We start from the raw sequence: 18,677 nt of genomic DNA, 5'->3' as shown, positions 1-18,677 counted from the left end.
TGGTTTTTTTTTTTTTTTTTTAGTTTTATTCATTCCAAAAGGGCCGGATCCGGCCCGCGGGCCGTAGTTTGCCCACGGCTGCTCTAAGATCTGGCTGCTGGTCTCCTAACCTCCTCCACCACTTTCTAGAATCTGGAAGCAGTTAAGTTGCTTCTCATCATTTCTTCTTCCTACTTCTGTATTCCTTCCTTCTGCCCCCTTCCTCTTCAATCCTCCTTTTCTCTCTTCTCTACTCATTTCCCCCTCTCTTCCTGCTAGTACATATTTTCCCATCCTCTTGCTCTTCCTTTCCCTCCTCTTTCTCTTTCTCCCTCGCTCTTCCTTTTGCCTTCTCCTCTTACTCTCCACTCTTCTTCCTGATCCTCTGACTTAGGTCAGGTACTTGTGCCTAAATCTTGGCTTTTTCACTTACTAATGGGTATTGACTTTGAACAAGCTGCTCAATGGTTCTCAGCTTCTCCATTTGTAAAATGGGAATAACAGTGTCATATGGGAGGGTTCTTCTGAGGATTGGAGGTCATGTGATTGAGAAAACAATGACTCTTTTTTTGTTTGTGACACAAAAAGAAGTTATTTTTTCATTAAGCTCCTGTGACTATAAGGTCAAGTAGTTCTTAATTTAGTTAGTTGAGATGTTCATGCTGGTTTTCAAAGGACAGTAGGGTTAAAGCACTGAATGAGGAACCCACATTTCAGGGCCTGAGTCCCTGCTATGGTATTTGCAGTCAAAGTGAATGTAGTCAAGCCAAATTCTCGGGGACTCACTTCTCACATTCTTGTACTGTTAGCCTCACAGTGGCTAGGTCACATGATATAATGCAAAGGCAATTGCTTGTATAAATATCGGTGTTAAACTTAAGGTCAAATTGAAACTAAATATGTCAACCTGCAGAGAAATTTAAAATGTTCTAACCCACCTTTTCATTCAAAACACTTACATTTAATTCCCACTTGAATCAGCCCAAATGGGCCCTGGCAGACACCAGCCCACTGCACTGACCCAGTCTCAACTGTGGGCCCAAACAGAGCGAACCCTGCAGCAGGCTATTCTGTCACCATGACCTTCTTTAAAGAACATTCAAGTGAAAGCTTGCATCAAAGTGTGATGGAGGGCAGGGGGGTGGCAGGTCCCTCCTTTGTATTAAACAAAATATTCACCTTTTTTTCTAAATTGATTATTTGTACAGAATGTTCACATCTGTGCTTATGAATAGACCTGGTAAGTCTAGAAAGCATGACTATGTGTTGTCTCATTTTCTTGGCTTCCTCTCTCTTCCCTCTGACATTTAATGTCTCCTAGGAAGGACCCTCATGCCTCACGCATCTTTCTCTAAAGAGGAGGGACAGCGGGGCAAGGGTGACTGAGGCAGCCGGGCTGAACGGATGGGGACTGTGTAAAGGTGCACGTGTAAAGGTCGTTATTGTAGACGGTGAGGCAGGAGACATGCTCCACCTCTGGCACTTACCTCCAGCAGATGAACATCCAGTCCTTTTATTTTTGGCCCAGGAACTGGTGGAAAGACGCAGGTCAGCATGCTGTAAAATAATGCGTGAGATAGAAAAAATGACTCATTTGACCACTTTGTAATTTCTAAAAGGTTAGTATTACCTATAAATAGCTGCTACACGGACTATGGTAGAAAGGAGTTAAAACTGGGGGCGGGGCTACATGAAATTGACAATCAGTGGTGAAGACAATAATTATAGAGGCCAACATCAAAATTAGCTCTGGCTGACTGAGGGGCTGATTTGGAAATTAGTGGATTGTTTGCACTAGCTATTCCTCTTGATTTTAGCTGCTCTTGCCAGATTTTTTTTTTTTATTTTTTAATTTTTTTTTACTATTTTCCAACTGCAAGCCTCAGTTTGATAGAAAGAGCACCAGCTTCAAATGAGTTCATTCTGCGACTTTTGCTGGTACTGACAAGATTTTCCTATGGGTAGCACACTGGAGCTAATGGCTAAAATCAGGTGCTTGAATTATCTGTAAGTTTCCATCATCTTGCTTTTGCCTTTAAAAAAAAATCATTATCCCATAAACCATGGTGGGAGGAAGGTTGATAGACAATGAAGTACCTATAGCCCTTCATAGCCACTGCCCAGACCATAATCAGACAGACGACAACAGAAAGCACAGCCACAAAGATCCACACGGTGGTGTCTGTACTGGTGGAATCTAAAAAGAAACAGCCAGAGAGCTCTCATCACATATAGCATCATTAAATACGAGCGAACAAACAAAACTAATGAATGAAACTTTTGAAGGTAAGTCTCCTCCCTCCGTCACCCCCACTTCATAGACCTCTTTTGATTTAGACAGAAATCCAGAGTAACATTAATGCTGGGTAATTTTTCCAATTTATTACATTTCAATATATTCCATGTATTTTTATAGTAACCTATACTTTTAAAATCCTTTTACATGTTATTTTATTTGCTACTTAAAGAGGAAAGCCAAGGTCACCTGGTCAGTTGCAGTAATAATAAAAGGTATTACTTAAGTTCTTACTAAAAGCCATTGACAGTGTTAAGCTCTTTACATATTAGTATATTGTCTTGCATGTAAAGATGAGGCTCTAAACAAAGATGAGGCAGCGGTTCTCAACCTGTGGGTCGCAAACAATGAAAATACATCTTGCATACCAGATGTTTACATTACGATTCATAACAGTAGCAAAATTACAGTTATGAAGTAGCAACGAAAATAATTTTATGGAGAGAACCAAGATGGCGGCGTAAGGTACAGACCTGTGCGTGCTGCCTCCCACAACAACATCGAGACTACCAACTATAAAACAAACAGTTATCATTCAGAACCATGGGAAAGCTGGCCCAACGGAAGCTCTACAACTGGAAGGAAAGAAAGAAGAGCATTGAGACTGAGTATGTTGTGCAGAGGCTCCAAGAATGGAGGTACGGAATCGTGCGCCAGGCGGGCTGCAACTGGATGCGTGGCTTTTTTCAATTGGAAGGGGTGCAGACTCTCGAGCCCACTGAGCTTATTTGGGGTGGAATTCTGAGGTCCCAGACCCCTACGGGGAGAGGCGGGACGGCCTTGCAATGGGCCGGAGAGCGAGAGTGGCTGTCTCATGGAACTGCTCGCCAGCACTCGGGGACACGAGACGCTGAGTTGCAGAGAGGCGAGGAGATGTGGAGATGCCATTGCCCTTGGACCCGCCCTGGTGATTCCCGGGGACCCCTGCCCTACTCAATTTACAGCCCCACCCAAGCTGTGCTAGTGGCACAAAGAGAACCACTGGCGCTTTTGCAGCCCAGCCTAGCAGAATGCAGGTTTCAACTCCTCGCATACATAAGGGACACACTCAAGAAGCAGAATCAGGTTCGGAGGAAGCCGGAGTTGGACCCGGCTGGGCCGGTGATGTGGAACCGCTGTACCAGCAAACGCACAGGCAGGTCCACCAGATCCAGTCTCACATGGGACGCTGGGAGACGGCAGATAGGCAGTCTGTGCACTTGGTAGAAAATGAAATCCAAGCAAGCATACCAGATATTCAGCCACCAGGAACGCCTGGAGATTTTGTCCAGCAAGGAGCCGCCTAACAAAGGACAGAATGCCAAACTTCGTGTTGCTGAGACGCCCCCGTGAGGCCGAGGCGGCCCCCGTGGGGCTGGGACAGCCCCTGAGAGGCTGGGACGGCCCCGGTGAGGCTGAGGTGACCCTGGTGAGGCTGAGGTGACCCTGGTGAGGCTGGGACAGCTCCGTTGGGGGTGGGACAGCCCCGGTGGGGTTGAGATGGCCCCGGTGAGGCTGAGATGGCCCCGGTGAGGTCGAGACAGCCCCAGTGAGGTCGAGACGGCCCCAGTGAGGTCAAAATGGCCCTGGTGAGGTTGAATTGGCCCCAGTGAGGCTGAGACGGCCCCGGTGAGGCTTAGACGGCCCCGGTGAGGCTGAAACGGCCCTGGTGAGGTTGAATCGGCCCCGGGGAGGTCGATACGGCACTGGTGAGGTCGAGACTGCACCGGTGAGGTCGAGATGGCCCCAGTGAGGTTGAGTCGGCCCCGGTGAGGTTGAGACGGCCCCGGTGAGGTTGAGAAGGCTCCAGTGAGGTTGAGATGGCCCCGGTGAGCTTGCAATGGCCCCGGTATGGCCCCGGTGAGGTTGAGACGGCCCCGGTGAGGTTGAGAAGGCTCCAGTGAGGTTGAGATGGCCCCGGTGAGCTTGCAATGGCCCCGGTAAGGTTGCAACGGCCCCGGTGAGGTTGAAACAGCCCCTGTGAGGTTGAAGCGGCCCCTGTGAGGCTGAGACAGCCCCTGTGAGGCTGGGACGACCCCTGTGAGGCTCGGACAGCCCCTGGGAAGCTGAGACGGCCTCTGTGAGGCTGGGACAGCCTGGGGTTGGGGGGGGCGGTAGGAGATCAACCGAAGGACTTGTATGCATGCATATGAGGATAATTAATGGACATAAGACACTGGGGGGTGGGGGAAGCCGGGGGAATGTCAATGAGGGGGAAAAAAGGAAACATGTATAATATTCTTTGTAATACTTTAAGAAAAAAAAGAAAGAAAGTCTTTACAGGTGAGCCCTAGCCAGTTTGGCTCAGTGGATAGAGCATTGCCCTGTGGATTGAAGGGTCCTGGGCTCGAGTCTGGTCAAGGGCACATGCCTGGGGTGTGGCTTGATCTGCAGTAGGGGGTTGGCAGGAGCCAGTCAATTAGTGATTTTTCTCTCATCATTGATGTTTCTATCTCTCTCTCTCTCCCTTCCTCTCTTAAAGCAATAAAAAAAAATTAAAAAAAAAGAAAAGAATAATTTTATGGTTGGGGGTCACCACAACATGAGGAACTGTATTAAAGGGTCGCGGCATTAGGAAGGTTGAGAACCACTGCAAGCATGATATACTCTTTAGCAAGTTACTGTAAAGTTGTAGGCTGGGATTTGAATCCAGGCCTTCTGCCTGTAGACCCTGTGCTTTTATATGGTGAGAGCCAGGGCTGGACAGGATGCATGTACATCTTATGACCCACAGCTCTTTCCAGTACGACAAACCAATGCAACTCCTGATATTCTGGCCAGGCAAGTTGTCACAAGCACTAGGCTTTGCCACTTGGTTCTGGGCAAGACTTCTAACCTCACCGAATTTCAGTTTCCTCACTTTTACTTCTTAATGGCAAGTCTATTCTCTCTGAATACCTCAGAGGGTTGGGAGGACCAAACAAGGGGAAGACTTTGTAAACCGTAAAGTACTTTGGACATGTACGATGAATTGTTCTCTTCTGAAATCCAAGGCGCCATGTTTAACGGCGCTGTTAGAATCATGGGCCTCTCATTTACTGTGCCGTAACTAAGAGACCAACGTGGAATTGACATGAGAGACTGAAAATCAGTTCAGCTCAGGCCCTTACGATGGAAAACCACCTTACAAATTCTGGGAGAACTAGATGATGACCTTGACTAAATGACAAGGATGGGCAGACGGGGAAGGCAGAATGACCATCAAGCCCTCTGATGCACACCAAGCCCACGTCTGCAGCTTTAGAAACTGGTCCTCACCGACAGTGACCACAACACTGCTACACTTTCAAGTGTCTTTGTGTTGGGTAGAGAAACGATATTCGTACCTCTACTCATCCCTCTTAGTAAGGCTCAAAATAGTTTCTCTGTTAGTAGTGATGACACCCAAATTTACTATATCCATTCTATTCTAAAAATATTTAAGGATATAAGCAACACAGAGCCAAGGCACTCACCATCAGGTATGTGAATGGAGCCTTCTGGGCCCCACTCACTCCAGAATCCGTGGTCTGGCTTGCAGCGAACCTGGACAAGGTATTTCTTTCCTGGATATAAGCTGAAAATCTTAAACTGAGTTTGCTGCCCAGTGAAATGAACCTAAGGAAAAGCAAGGAAAACAGAAGTCACTCTGACTTATGTTCTGAAGAAACAGACTTTTCCCTTAGAGAAGTCTAAGGGAAAAGGAGGAGTGAGGCCAGGCGATCAGACTTAGTAGATACCTTGCTCTCACCATTCTACCCTCTCAGCCCATCCCTTTTCACTCTGAAACATTGTTCACACAAAAATTAACAGGTTTTCTATCTACCTCTCCATTTGGAACTCTATTTCAGAAAGACAAATATTCCGCACCCTCCTCACTGCCTTCAAAATTCTACTTTACAGAAGGTGACCAGTTAATAACATCGTAAAATAGTTATTTTGTGAACCCCAATGAAGTAATTGATTCAAGGATAATTCAAGTAAAGCCACTAGAGAACTGGGACGTATGTTGATGCAATAGTGCACAAATTAAATGTGACTTTACAATTCAGGCGCCAGGTTGACCCCTAAACCAGGGGTCAGTTTTAGCATCATGTATGAGGTCAACCAGATGGTTTGTGTCCCCTGACATGATGTGATAGGAAGTAATATAATGTCACCTCTGAAGTCCTCTTGCCCCAAACTGTCCAACCCAAATCTAATCAATTCTTTAGATCTAATGTCTGGTTACAGGAAATATAGGGGCAGAGAAATTAGTAAAATGACCTCACAAAGAATTAATCAGATTAATGCAAAACTGAGAGCATTCTACGGGACTGAGTACACTGAGACTGAAGGCACATAACTAATGACCAGTCACGTGCATTGTCCTGGATGGATGCTGGTCTGGACAAACTAGCTGTTAAAGACATTTTTTTGAGCAATTGGGGGAACTAAAATACGGACAGGCTACTTGAATTATGTAAAAATTTTATTTAATTTGCAATGTCTGATTTTATTTGGGCTATGTTTAAAAATGTTTCCTTTCTAAAAGAGACAACCTAAAGCAGTGGTTGCCAACCATTCAAACCTCACGGACCGCCACTGGTCTGTGGACCACCGGTTGCCGACCACTGACCCAAAGTACGTAAAGTGGAATATCAGAATGCCTCTAATTTATTGTATTACTTATTATTTTTAAAACATTTATTTGAGAGACAGAGAGAGAACATTGATTTTGTTGTTCTACTTACTTGTTCATTCATTGACTGCTTCTTGTATGTGTCCCACCTGGGGACTGAACCCACAACTTCGGCATATCAGGACAACACGCCAACCAAAAAGCTACCCGGCCAGGGCCTCTTGTATTATTTCTTTACATTAAAATAATTTGAAGTGAATAAAAATGCCACTGGCCATTGACTGCTTACACTGAGGCTTTTTCCTCCCACTTAGTGCCCCTGAAGTACTCTCATAGGTGTCTAGATCTATGATATCCTGAAGGAGGTGGTTTGGAAACCTGGTGCAAGAGATTGTTCAGTGCAAAGAAGGGATTAGCCTTGGGAGAGCGGTGAAGATGCACCCCCTCAACCCCAAGGGAGGGGATAAGGCCCTTCGACATCAGCATGGCAACATGATGCCCAGTAGTTGGGAGGAAAGACCTGTTCCCCGTAGCAAGGGTTTAGCTTTGTCAAAGGACATGGTTCCTTCCAAAGGCTCGTGGTTGACTCACCTCCCACTCATTTCCTTTTTCAGGCTTTAATCGAATTTCGTATTGTAGTGTGAGCCAGCCGGATCTTACGTCGACCTGGGCAGGCGGAAGCCATTTTATCCACAGGTACGGTTTTTGGTCTTCTGGATGTTTTACTTCCAAAATCAGGTTTATTGGAGGGTCTGGTTCAACTGAAAATAGGAGAGAAATCCCATATTTAGTAAAAGGGGTATTTGAACACAAAACTATATGACTTCCTATTTCACTCCACCCTGCTTAAGAGACACCTTGTATTTGCTGTCAGGTGCTGGTCAGCAGAGTTGGGATCAGGTTGAAGCAAGGGAGATATGTAGGATGAAAAGTTTCAGGAGGAACAAATGGCCAACAAGCACATGAAAGACCAGTAGTGTCATCAGTCATTTGGGAAATGCAAATCAAAATCATAACGAGATACCATTTCATCCCCACTTAGGATGGTTGAAATTCAAGAAATGCAAAATAACAGATGAGAGTGTTGGAGACATTCCCTCATACATTGCTGGTGGGAATGTAAAATGGTGCAATGCTGTGGAAAAAGTCTGGAACTTACTCAAAGGGTTAAATATTAAGTCACGTCACCCATCAATTTCATGTCCTAGCCAACATACTAAAAGAAATGAAGGCAGGTGTTCAAACAAAAACTCATCCATGAATGTTCATAGCAGCTCTATTCACAATAGCCAATAGGTGAAAACAACCCAATTGTCCATCAACTGATGAATGGCTAAACAATATCCATAGAATGAAACATTATTCAGCCATAAAGAGGGAGGCAGTATGTATTGATACAGGGTATAACATGGATGAATCTTGAGAACATTACACTATGTGAAAGAAGACCACCTACGGTATGACTCCATATATATATATATAACATACCCAGAATAGGCAAATCTGTAGAGAAAGAATGCAGATTAGTAGGGCTGGAGTAAGGGGGGAAATCTGGAGTAACTACTTAATAGGTATTTGGATTCATGAAAGTTTTCTGGAACTAGATAGTGGTGATGGTTGCATAACATTGAGAATGAACTAATACTGAGCAGTAAATTGCATACTTTAAAATGGTTAAAATGGTGAATTTTCTGTTATGTGTATATTACCATGTTAAAAAAAAATAAGGAGGCACTTACTCTCATCTTCCTTCAAGTACAAGTCTGTGAGTGCCTCATTGAGAGTGAGATGCCTAGAACCCTGGCTTGCCTTATCCTAGTCGCAGTCTTGCTAGTCAGTAATACTTTCTCTCTTCATTGATTACCTCCTCAGCCCACTCTCCACACCAGGTGGCATTAGAGTGAATGTAGCTATAGTGTACTTGACATTATAACCTGCAATTACCTACAAAAGGAACGTCAGAAAATTTGCCACTAATCCTAATGCTTCTATGTTACTAAGTAAATACCTAAGCAAGATTATTTTATATGCACTCACTAAACAAATATCAGTTATTCAATATAAGTTTTAAGTTAAACAATTCTGAGAAATGCCTCTGATCAAAAAAAATATTGTGCGGAAGTCCATGTACAATGTCCAGGGTGAATTCTTTAAAGCAGTTTCTCCCCCTCAGCACCATTTGTATTTTGGATCAGGTAATTCTTGGTTGTCGGGGCCAACCTGAGCATTGTGGGGTGCTGAGCGGCATCTCTGGTCTCTGCCTATTAGATATCAGTAATGCCCTTGTCTCCCCTCCCTGGGCTATGATAATAAAAAAAATGGCCCTAACCAGTTTGGCTCAGTGGATAGAGTGTCAGCCTGCAGACTGAAAGGTCCCAGGTTCGATTCTGGTCAAGGGCATGTACCTTGGTTGCGGGCACATCCCCAGTAGGGGGTGTACAGGAGGCAGCTGATCGATGTTTCTCTCTCATCAATGTTTCTAACTCTCTATCCCTCTCCCTTCCTCTCTGTAAAAAATCAGTAGAATATATTTTTTTAAAAAAGTGTCTCCTGCCATTGCCAAATATCTGTGGGAGGCAAAATAGACCCCAGTTGAGAAACACTGCTTTCAAGTGATAAAGCAGTTACTCATTTTAGAAACTTTTCTTGCTTTCACTGTTTTGCTCTCAAATACTAGTTGAATCTTTGAGGGCAACACAATTCATGAAAGAACCATAAAGAAGAAATTATTTGGCATTTAGCATCTTAAAGACTTCATATCTCAAGTAAATCTATATGACTGAAATTTATTGTATTCTGACCTGTCAGTGGGTTACCTTGTGGATTTTCCTAAACTAAGATTCAACTCACTTTCTACCTCCATGCTCATTGCAATGATTTGCTGGGGGCAGAACACATTCAAATATGAGCCAGTTGGTGTTATCAGCCACTGATAACATGACAATGCAATGACATGCACGCACGTATTTGAGATTCCCAGCCTAATTTCCCTTGTTGGGTGGCGTTAGGTAAATCTTAGGTAACCTTGAGTCTAATACTTCTCCCTAGATTATTATCAAAGATGAGGGCTGACCCCCGTCCTGGCTAACTCATGTCTTGTCCTAAGATTCCCTTTGTCATCCCTGCTAAACCACAGAGGCCACTGCAGTGATGCCTTCTTGCCCTGCAGCTCAATGTGGATCATGCAAAGCAAGAAACAGCTCTGGGGTTGATTTTGTTTTGCTTTGCTAATGGGGTCCGCAAACCTGGTACGTGTGGTTGTGGCCTTCAGTCTGCGGTTCAAGCAGCATGCTTTACTCCCCAAAGTCTTTATTTGTAAAAGAAGAGTTCCAGTTGCCAAGAAGTATGTGTGCATTGAGAATTCAATTTGGGCAAAGCAGTTGGGGCTCGTCCTGTGGGTGTAGAAGCAGATGAACTCCAAGAGCTGCTACTCTGGTGAGCCGCTCTGTCCTCCAGGAGGAGAGAGAACAGAAGTCCCAGCTCGCCTCGGGGGAAGGGGGCATTGATTGCAGGAGGAGGGCTGGAGGGAAGGATTGATAAGAGTGTTGGGTGCATGGGGATGGGGAGAAAGGTCAAAGGGAAGAAGAGAAACACAAGGACCCCAAACACTGTCATGAATGATTCCGTAAAAATTCTCAGTTGATGAGAATAGTGTGAATTTTCTCATCTGTCTTTCTGGTGATTCATCCATAAGCCAGGAAGACTCAAATGAAGTTTGACTCTTGGTAGATCTGTAATGGGGTAAGAAATTCCTCACCCATCCCCTTACCTATGTAAGTCACATCCACATAATGCGGATCTGAGGAGTTGCTTCCCATCTGGTTCGTGGCGTTTACTGTGATGACGTACATTGTCCAAATGGAGGTGTGCTTCTTGTCAAAGTAACAGGAGTTGGGGCCACTGGTTTTGTAGTCTGGACATTCATAGATGAACGGATTTCTGCAACATATTATACACTAGGAGTGAGTAAGAAAGTAGTAAAAAGAGCCTAGTTTTTTTTTCTTAATAGATCAATACCACTGGATTTTGGGGATCAGCGCTGAAGAATGGCACCCCCAAGCTTTGTGCCCTGGGAGAGAGAATGCTGGGGAAGTGGGTGGAAGTGTCACTTCAGAGCTTGCTGACTCTGCTTCTCATCAACCCTTCCTTTCTATGGTATCTGGTGGGCTTTGTGACATATGCCCCCTGCCAATATATGCTGGAACTTTCAACAGCCAAGGCACCACCATGCCAGAGGGCCCGCCCCTCTGTCATCTCAGGAAACAGGGAGCTTCCCCCGCACCTAACACTCAGGGGGCATGCACGTGCAGCAGTCGTTGCACATGTAGATTGAATTACATTTCATTTAAAAAAGGTGCAAGAGAATAAAAGCTGATGCCAGCACATTTCAGATTGCACCAGTCAGCAACAGTGATGTGACTGTGAAGAAAGGTATTTCAGGCCCAAGAGGCTCATCAGTCTGTTCTCCTGAGCCTTGGGGGCCTCTACGCAAGACGCCCCCCACAGGTGTGGAGGAGCGTCCCATTCGGGTTGCCAGTGGAGCTCCTGAATGGGTGACTTGACATCCTGTGGGCCCCAGACAGGCTGACAGCTCTGTGTACACAGCGTGCAGGCGCTGGGCGGCGGGCCAGCTGCTGCTACCGGTAAGTGGTGCTTCCCTGGGGAAGGAGACGGCTCTGCCTGGATTTCCAGGGGGCTCTCCCTGAGGGGTAATGGAATCCTCACCCACAGATGACCTCTTTCAGTCCGCCCTGCAACCTGGGCTCCAAATACACCCTCTGGGAGATCAAGGATCTGGGATTAGCAATTTCCTAAGGGAAAAACCTCACCTTCCTAGAGGGCTTTTCATTTTCTTGGACACAAAACTAGTTTGAAAAGCTAATGTTCCATGGTTGTCTTTTTATGTTGCAAAAGTAATTATTACTAAAATAATTATGAATAGCAGCAGGCTTACAGATAAGCATTTGAAATGAACTAACACTCAGCCAACAATTATATGGGACCTTGGGCTGTAGCCTAAGTCTGGGACAGGCAATTGGAAACATTGCTATTGTAGTCTCTCCTGATCCATGGGGCTATGTTCTAAGACCCAAAGTAGATGCCTGGAATGCTAGAGCGTCGAACCACATATATACTGTTGTTTTTCTATACATACATACATAGCTATGATAAAGTTTAATTTTATAAATTATGTACAGTAAGAGATTAACAACAATAACTAATATTAAGGTAGAACAATTATAACAATATGCTATAATGAAAGTTATATGAATGTTCTTTCTCTCTCTTTCTCTCTCTCACTCTCAAAATACCTTATGCTACTGTACTCACCCTTCTGATGAAGTGAGGTGATACAGGCTGATGTGATGAGATGAAATGAGGAGGACACAGGCATGTGTGAAAGCTCTGGGTTAGGCTACTATCGGGCTACTTGATGGATCTGATAACCCAAGTGACTAACAGGCGGGTAGCTAGAGGGGATGACAAAGGGATGACTCACATCCCAGGTGGGATGAAGCAGGATAGTGTGAAATTTCATCACGTGACTCAGAATGGCACAAAATTTAAAACGTAGGGACAGTTTATTTTTTGGAATTATCCATTTAATACTTTTGGACTGTGGCTGATCGCTAGTCACTAAAACCCCGGAAAGCAAAACTCCGGATATGGGGCCACTACGTGGGATTGCTGAGCTGGCGGAGGAGCTGACGCACATTGAGCTGGCGCTTCACGGACATGACAGGAGAATGTGGACGTGGATGCTGGGGCCCCTTCCCCGGAAGAAAGAGCCTTGTTAGCGGCCACCCGGGGCCGTGCGGGAGTTCTCACTCAGAAGCAGCCCTGCGTTGCCTGGAGAGCGGGCGCACTCACCCTTCCTTGCGGTAGGTGAGCGTGTAGTTGGTGGGAAGTCCTCCGTCCGGCCCCGGCTTCCACCAGCATGAGAAGGTCTCCTTTTCGGTGGAGCGGCATTTCGAGATCTTGGGCTTCCCAGGAGGTGACTGTCCTAGAAAAAGCCAGAAGCTACTGGAATCAATCTCAAGGTCCATTCAAGAATTCGATCATCCTGCTGGTGACAAAAGCAGGTTTATGGGACTCTGCCAGTGATGGGGTCTTGGGTGAAGAGACCTAGGGGTGGGGGGCTCAGAAATGCCAAAGCGCTAGCATCTAACAACCCTCCTCCGTGGGCTGCCCCTTATTGGCTGCATGGGGAGGGAGGGAGAGAGAGAGAGAGAGAAAAGAACAGAAAGAGAGGATGAAAGAGAGAGGAAGGAAGAGAGCGCGAGAAAGGGAGAGAGCTTTGCAGTGGTAATGGAGAGATGGTGGTGGTGGTGGTGGTGGTGGTGGTGGTGGTGTGTGTACTGTGTGAGATGGAGATAACAGCAATCTAGGATCAAGTGACAAACTGTGAAATTCCAACAGAGAGTGAGCATCAGAAGTAGGATTGGCTGAGGAGTGTGCTCCCTTCTGTAAGCCCATGGAGTCTATGCAGCTGGTACCCGCCCACGGCATGAGGGTGGCAGTAAAATGAATTCTCCCCCTTTGCTACCACAGTGCTCTCTGGCACTTGTCACTCTGCTCATTGATCTACATCTTTCTGTCATTTCCTCACAAGGGACTTTTGTGATTCATTGTGTTACGGGTGCTCCTCCCTCAGCTTCCTCCTTCCCCTCCCCCTTCCCGTCTCCTTTCCTTCCTTTCCCCTTCATTTTCCCTTAGTTCCACTCCACTTTGACCTGTAACCCTATCTCACAGTACATCTCCCATTGCCCCCACCCCCATTTCTGAATCCTGGTTGTCAGTGTCTTTTTCTTTCACATTTCCCTCTCTCTCCTTGGGCTTTTATGTGGTGAGGGACGATGGGCTTCCTTGCAATGCTATGGCTTCTGGGAGACAGGAACCATAGAGAGAAGTGGGGGAGTGGGGAGCTGGTCTCCTGGCTCGGAGCTACCATGATGACTGCCCAGGCCCAACTGGAAGCTAGAAGGTCTGAAAGAGGTGACGTGGAAAATACAATGTCAAGGGAACAGAATGTTTTAGTTGCCTAAACCCTGAAGCTTTTGGTGAGCTGGCCCCTCCTCTCTTCCTTATCTGCCAGGTCCTGGAGGGCATGTGTGGCCCTGAGAGTTGGCCCTGTCAGTCCTTTTCCATGAGCTGGAAGCCTGCACGCTTCCTTTGGAGTCAGGAGCTGGAAGGAGAGCTAACAGGTGCGGGTCTCAGCCACTAGGGGGCAGGGATTCCCTCTCTTTCTCCTCACCCCTCATGCTGGCTCCTGAGCCAGAACTAGCAGAGCAGTGGATCCAAAAGATGGGGCGAGTGGGCACCAGGCAACACTGGTCAGAAAGCAGGATTTAGTGAATGGCATCTCACAGGCTGGGCCGAGGCCGCTGGGCTGACGGTCAGCTGAGCCGCACCGCAGCTCCAAGCCCCACCAACGGCCCTCCAGCCCGCCTGGCGCTCGCGCTGCCCACGGCTGTCACACTGCTCGTCCTCTCGGGCAATGTCACAGGCTGATGCGAGGGCTTGGGTTTTGCTTGGTTCTCGTCATGGCTGGGGAGGAGTGTGTGAAGGAGAAAGAAAAGTTTATTTAAAAACCCAAGCCCTGTGGCTCAGAAATGAGCAGACAGGCCACTGCTGATCTGAGCTCTTAGCGTTTCCCCGTGGATTCTCCCCATCTCTGCTTCCCTTTGCTCTCTCTCTGAAAGTCTCTCTCACATTTCACTGGCTGCTGGCAGTGCCTCTAGAAACTCCATAGAGGGCAGTAAAGTGATCAAATGTTCCCTTCACCCACTTTCGAGGAGACAGTTAAAATGAATGGACCGTCGCCTTACCTCCATGAAGTGCACACAGACCCAGGAACAGCCACGTAGGCACCTACACACGGGCCCACACATAGGTCCACGGAGCCCGCATTAGAAACACACAGAAGTATACTCAAGTGCATGCTTAGAGAAGTACGCACTGGTACACACTCAGAAATATACCCACACACAGAGGTGCACATGCAGACAGACACCCACACCGGTGCACACAGAGAAGCAGTTGCAATCAGGCCCATATGGAGAAGTTAATATACACGCAGGGGCACCCCAAAGTATACACACCCAGAAATATGAAGGGTAGACATGCAGGTGCACAGTCTGGGGTAGCTGTGAACTCATTGGCCCCATTAGGACAGGTGGTCTAGTTGGCTGCACCCATTTCCCGGCAGGCAACAACACTCCCTCTTCTCTCTTTATAGGTTTTCTAAGATTTTTCACAGACAGTATTTCATTTGAGGTGGAGGCACCATCACTCTCCTCAAGTTGAAAAGGTGGGAACCCACAGCGATTAGGTTAGGGCTCGAGGTTCCACAGCTGGCGGCTGACAGCCCGGCCGCAGCCCTGGTCCCGGGATGAAGGTGCAAGTCCGCACGGAGACAAGCTTTGCACTGAGAGTTTGCACGCACGAATGGTGCCAAATACACCGCAAACAACGTCCCAGCAGCACATTTTCAGTTCTCAGAACTGCATGGCAAGAGGACCGCGAGGACACTCCATCCTCCCAGCAAACACCCCCTCCCCTCCCCCCCTAAAGAGAGCAGGGCGGCTCTTACTTACCGTTCAGAAGACGGATGTGGAGAAAAAGGAGCAAAACCCAGACACACATGGACCACGCGTTTCCCGTCATATCGGCTGCCCTCTGAGTCCGCGGGAGGCAGAGGCTGCCTGGAAGAGAGGGCGGCAGGCCAGCTGTTAGAGAGGACAGTCGGGTCGGGCCCAGGCGCCCCTTGATTCTGGGTGTTTGCAGAGGACTCCTGCTCCCTCATCTATGGGCACACGCTGGGGGAAATCCCACCAGCAGAGGTCATCAGATGACAACATTCAAGGGCAGCCATGGCAGTCGGCTCGTTTCGCAAACCCCAAAGAAAACTGCTCTCCTCCGTCCAGCAGTCACCTAACAACACATCGCCCTGTGGGTGCGAAGGGACGCGGTGCCACGCCAGGGAGGGCTTTGCTCTGCCAGCCAAACGCAAAGCAGTGGAACGTCGGTGCACTCGGCACAACTCCAACTCCTCATTGATGCCACACAGTTTGGGGGGGGCGGTTTTCTTGGGAGGTGCGGGCTGAGAAGGATCTGGAAATCTTGGCTACAGGCATGGCCATGAACCACGCGGTGAACTTTGGTGAGCTTCCATGTGGTTTCTCTCTCCCCTTTGGAAAAGCCCCATAAACAAGAAATGACAAACCCAGTAATAATTCAAGTCCCCTGGGTGCCGAGTGTTAAGTAAGATTGAACCTGCAGGGTTGAGAGTTTCACGAAATTTATTATTAATATTATTTCACCCTTGGAACCAGTTTCAGAGCCTCTAAATGTCCTTTTCTTTAGACTCCACGCAGCTCTCAGAAAACAACAGAGTTGATGAACTGAGTGCAATTGCTTGGAAAAACAAAGCATACAGTTTCCTTAAAAAAAAAAATTTTTTTTTCTTTAAACCAACGGAAGAATACCCAGGGGCAAGGCTGCTCATCTGGGGACATTTGAAAGGACTGAGTATTATCTGATGAGCCCCCAAAAGGCCAGCCTTTGCCCATTTCTCCTGGTCAGAGGGCGGTTCCCCATTTACCAGCTGGACACCACCTAATGGGCTTCCTGAAAGCTTTGTCCACCTGCTCCCATTCCCCCAACATTCTCAGAAATGAAGTCTTAGTGACAATAGCGGGTTGGGATATATGGGTGTCATCAGTGACTCTCTTACATTGGGGCTCTGGGAGGTGGCCAGTTTGCTTTTCCAGACTTTACATTCTAAACCACCTGGTCCATCTAACTCCTCAGAATCATCTCCTGAAATCAAGCTGTTAAAGACTCATAAGGGGCTTATGCATGGAGCACTTACTAGGGGCTGACACTATGCTAAGCACCCGAATTACTTACATTTCATTTAACCCTCACATAGCCCCACCGGTCGCCCCCTTGAACAGATGCGGAAGCTGAAGCACAGAGCAGGTTAGTAAGTAAACTCACAGAGAGAGAAATCTGGCAAATCTGAGCACATCTGAGGAATCATCCCGACAGCGGACAGTCTGTGACCGCCGGTGCGATTATTCCCCCTTCGGCAGGGAGAGACAACGGAGACAACAGCAGCCGGCCCGCCAAGCCTTGGGCGGGATGGGGCCAGGAGGGGCAGGACGGGGCCAGGAGAGCCAGGGCTCAGAGCAGTCATCTCAGTTACCCGCCCCGCTGGTGCCTGGGCATCTCAAACACGTGACGGCCACTACCCCAGCTTGTTTAGGGCCCAGTGGCCCCAGACAAGTTCTTTGTCCTGGAGATCTGGTGACCTTAGCTGGTCTTGGGGATGGCAGTTCCTCCCACTGGCTCACGAGATGGTGGTGGTGCGCTTGTATTGAGAGCAAATGCGCTTGTATTGAGAGCGCCCTGCTCTTCGGGCCATTGCACCAAAAGGCTTGAGAGCGACAGGTTTTAAACCACACCTTGGGGCGAGGCCACGAGCTATCCAGACTTGTCCTCAGAATTGGGACGCCACGTGGTTTGCAAAAGAAATGCCTGGATGGGGAACAGGGTGGGGCAGCAAGAGCAGATGCTGTCATTGCTTATACTTTCTGGTGCACTGATCCAGGCTCCAAGAAACTCTCCTTGGTAACGTTTTCATATAAAAATGCTTTCAGAAAGTATTTTCTGAACTAAACAGAAACCATTTTTTTTTTCCTCCAGGATTTCCTTGACTATCCTGCAATTTGGTTACTAGCCATGCGCACTTTCTGATGCCTTGCAATACCTAAGCCGGGTAAGTAGACGTACGAATTGTGGTGTCATTATTGTGTTTCGATAACGATTTTCCCACTCATTCCACATCCTGCCCTCCAGCAAAACAAACACGGTCGGGTACGTAAACCTTCAGAGAGAAAGAGAATCCCAGCTGCTCACTCCTGAGGGAGCTGGGCTGAATGTGAGTCCTGATCTCACCTGCTGGCTTTGCCCAGCACTAGGTCCACCTCCGCTGGCACTGACCATGTTTTATGGCTGACGGACACTAGGCTGGATTTGAACTTGGTGTCTGCCTCTCTGAATCCACTCTCCCATTGCAAACAGGACCTTGATCAAGATGACTCATCCCAGTTGGAGCGGAACACCTAATTTTTAGTGAGAGTGAGAGTGGCAAATGGCTCCAAATATTTGGAGTCCGATTAGGAAAAAGTCAGCCCCACACCTCTGCCCCAGGCCAATTATCTTGGCTTCACTCCTCACTAGCTCCCTGGGTGTGACTCTGGTTTGGAAATAGAAGATTTGGAATCAAAGAGCAGGTTTGTAGCAAGTCAGCCGCTCCCACACCTTGCCCATGACCAGCTGCCTGGCTTCCTCGCTTATGAATCCTCACAGACTCTCCCATCTTTAGCGTCTTCCCATTATTTTGCTCAGACATGCCTTCCCACTTGCTATGTTCCACTGTGGTATGACCCCTCAGACCGCCCCCTTCTTTATCAGTGCCGAGCCTGTTCAGACACTCTCTTTCCAAAAGCTTTCTTTCAGTGCCCTTTTCCATTAAGCCATGTGTCTTTACCCAGGCCAAGAGTTGAGAAAGAAATCTGGCAATTTTTGCCCTGGTAGCTTGCTGTTCTGAGAAATCAGAGCCACACCCCTGGGTGGAAAATAAGAGCCACGGTCCCATAGTGGCCATAGCCTATGCTGACCCCAAGGAGAGAGGTGGTGTGGCCTCCTGAGAGCTCAAAATAACAGATCTGAGGTTCCACTGTCTACAGATGCACACATTTTGGTGCACCCAGAATTGAGCAAATCCTAAAACCCACCCATCTCCTCTCTACCATT

General features: G+C 47.4%; 1 protein-coding gene across 1 annotated transcript in view; it reads right to left on the bottom strand.

Moving 5' to 3' along the window:
- The window catches only part of PRLR (prolactin receptor), a gene marked incomplete at its 3' end in the record, with an annotated part of 17,001 nt that extends 1,398 nt beyond the window's left edge, over window positions 1-15,603 (bottom strand). The window contains exons 1-7 of the mRNA XM_015562603.1: window positions 15,452-15,603; window positions 12,726-12,858; window positions 10,624-10,793; window positions 7,446-7,615; window positions 5,710-5,851; window positions 2,077-2,176; window positions 1,467-1,536 (exon numbers count right to left, since the gene is read on the bottom strand). Of these exons, the coding sequence (XP_015418089.1) occupies window positions 1,467-1,536; window positions 2,077-2,176; window positions 5,710-5,851; window positions 7,446-7,615; window positions 10,624-10,793; window positions 12,726-12,858; window positions 15,452-15,521 (855 nt within the window). The remainder of the gene's footprint in view (window positions 1-1,466; window positions 1,537-2,076; window positions 2,177-5,709; window positions 5,852-7,445; window positions 7,616-10,623; window positions 10,794-12,725; window positions 12,859-15,451) is intronic.
- Window positions 15,604-18,677: the final 3,074 nt, after the last annotated feature.

Source organism: Myotis davidii, unplaced genomic scaffold, assembly GCF_000327345.1.
Source record: "Myotis davidii unplaced genomic scaffold, ASM32734v1 scaffold496, whole genome shotgun sequence".
NCBI lineage: Eukaryota > Metazoa > Chordata > Mammalia > Chiroptera > Vespertilionidae > Myotis > Myotis davidii.
This window is presented reverse-complemented; position numbering and strand designations above follow the sequence as displayed.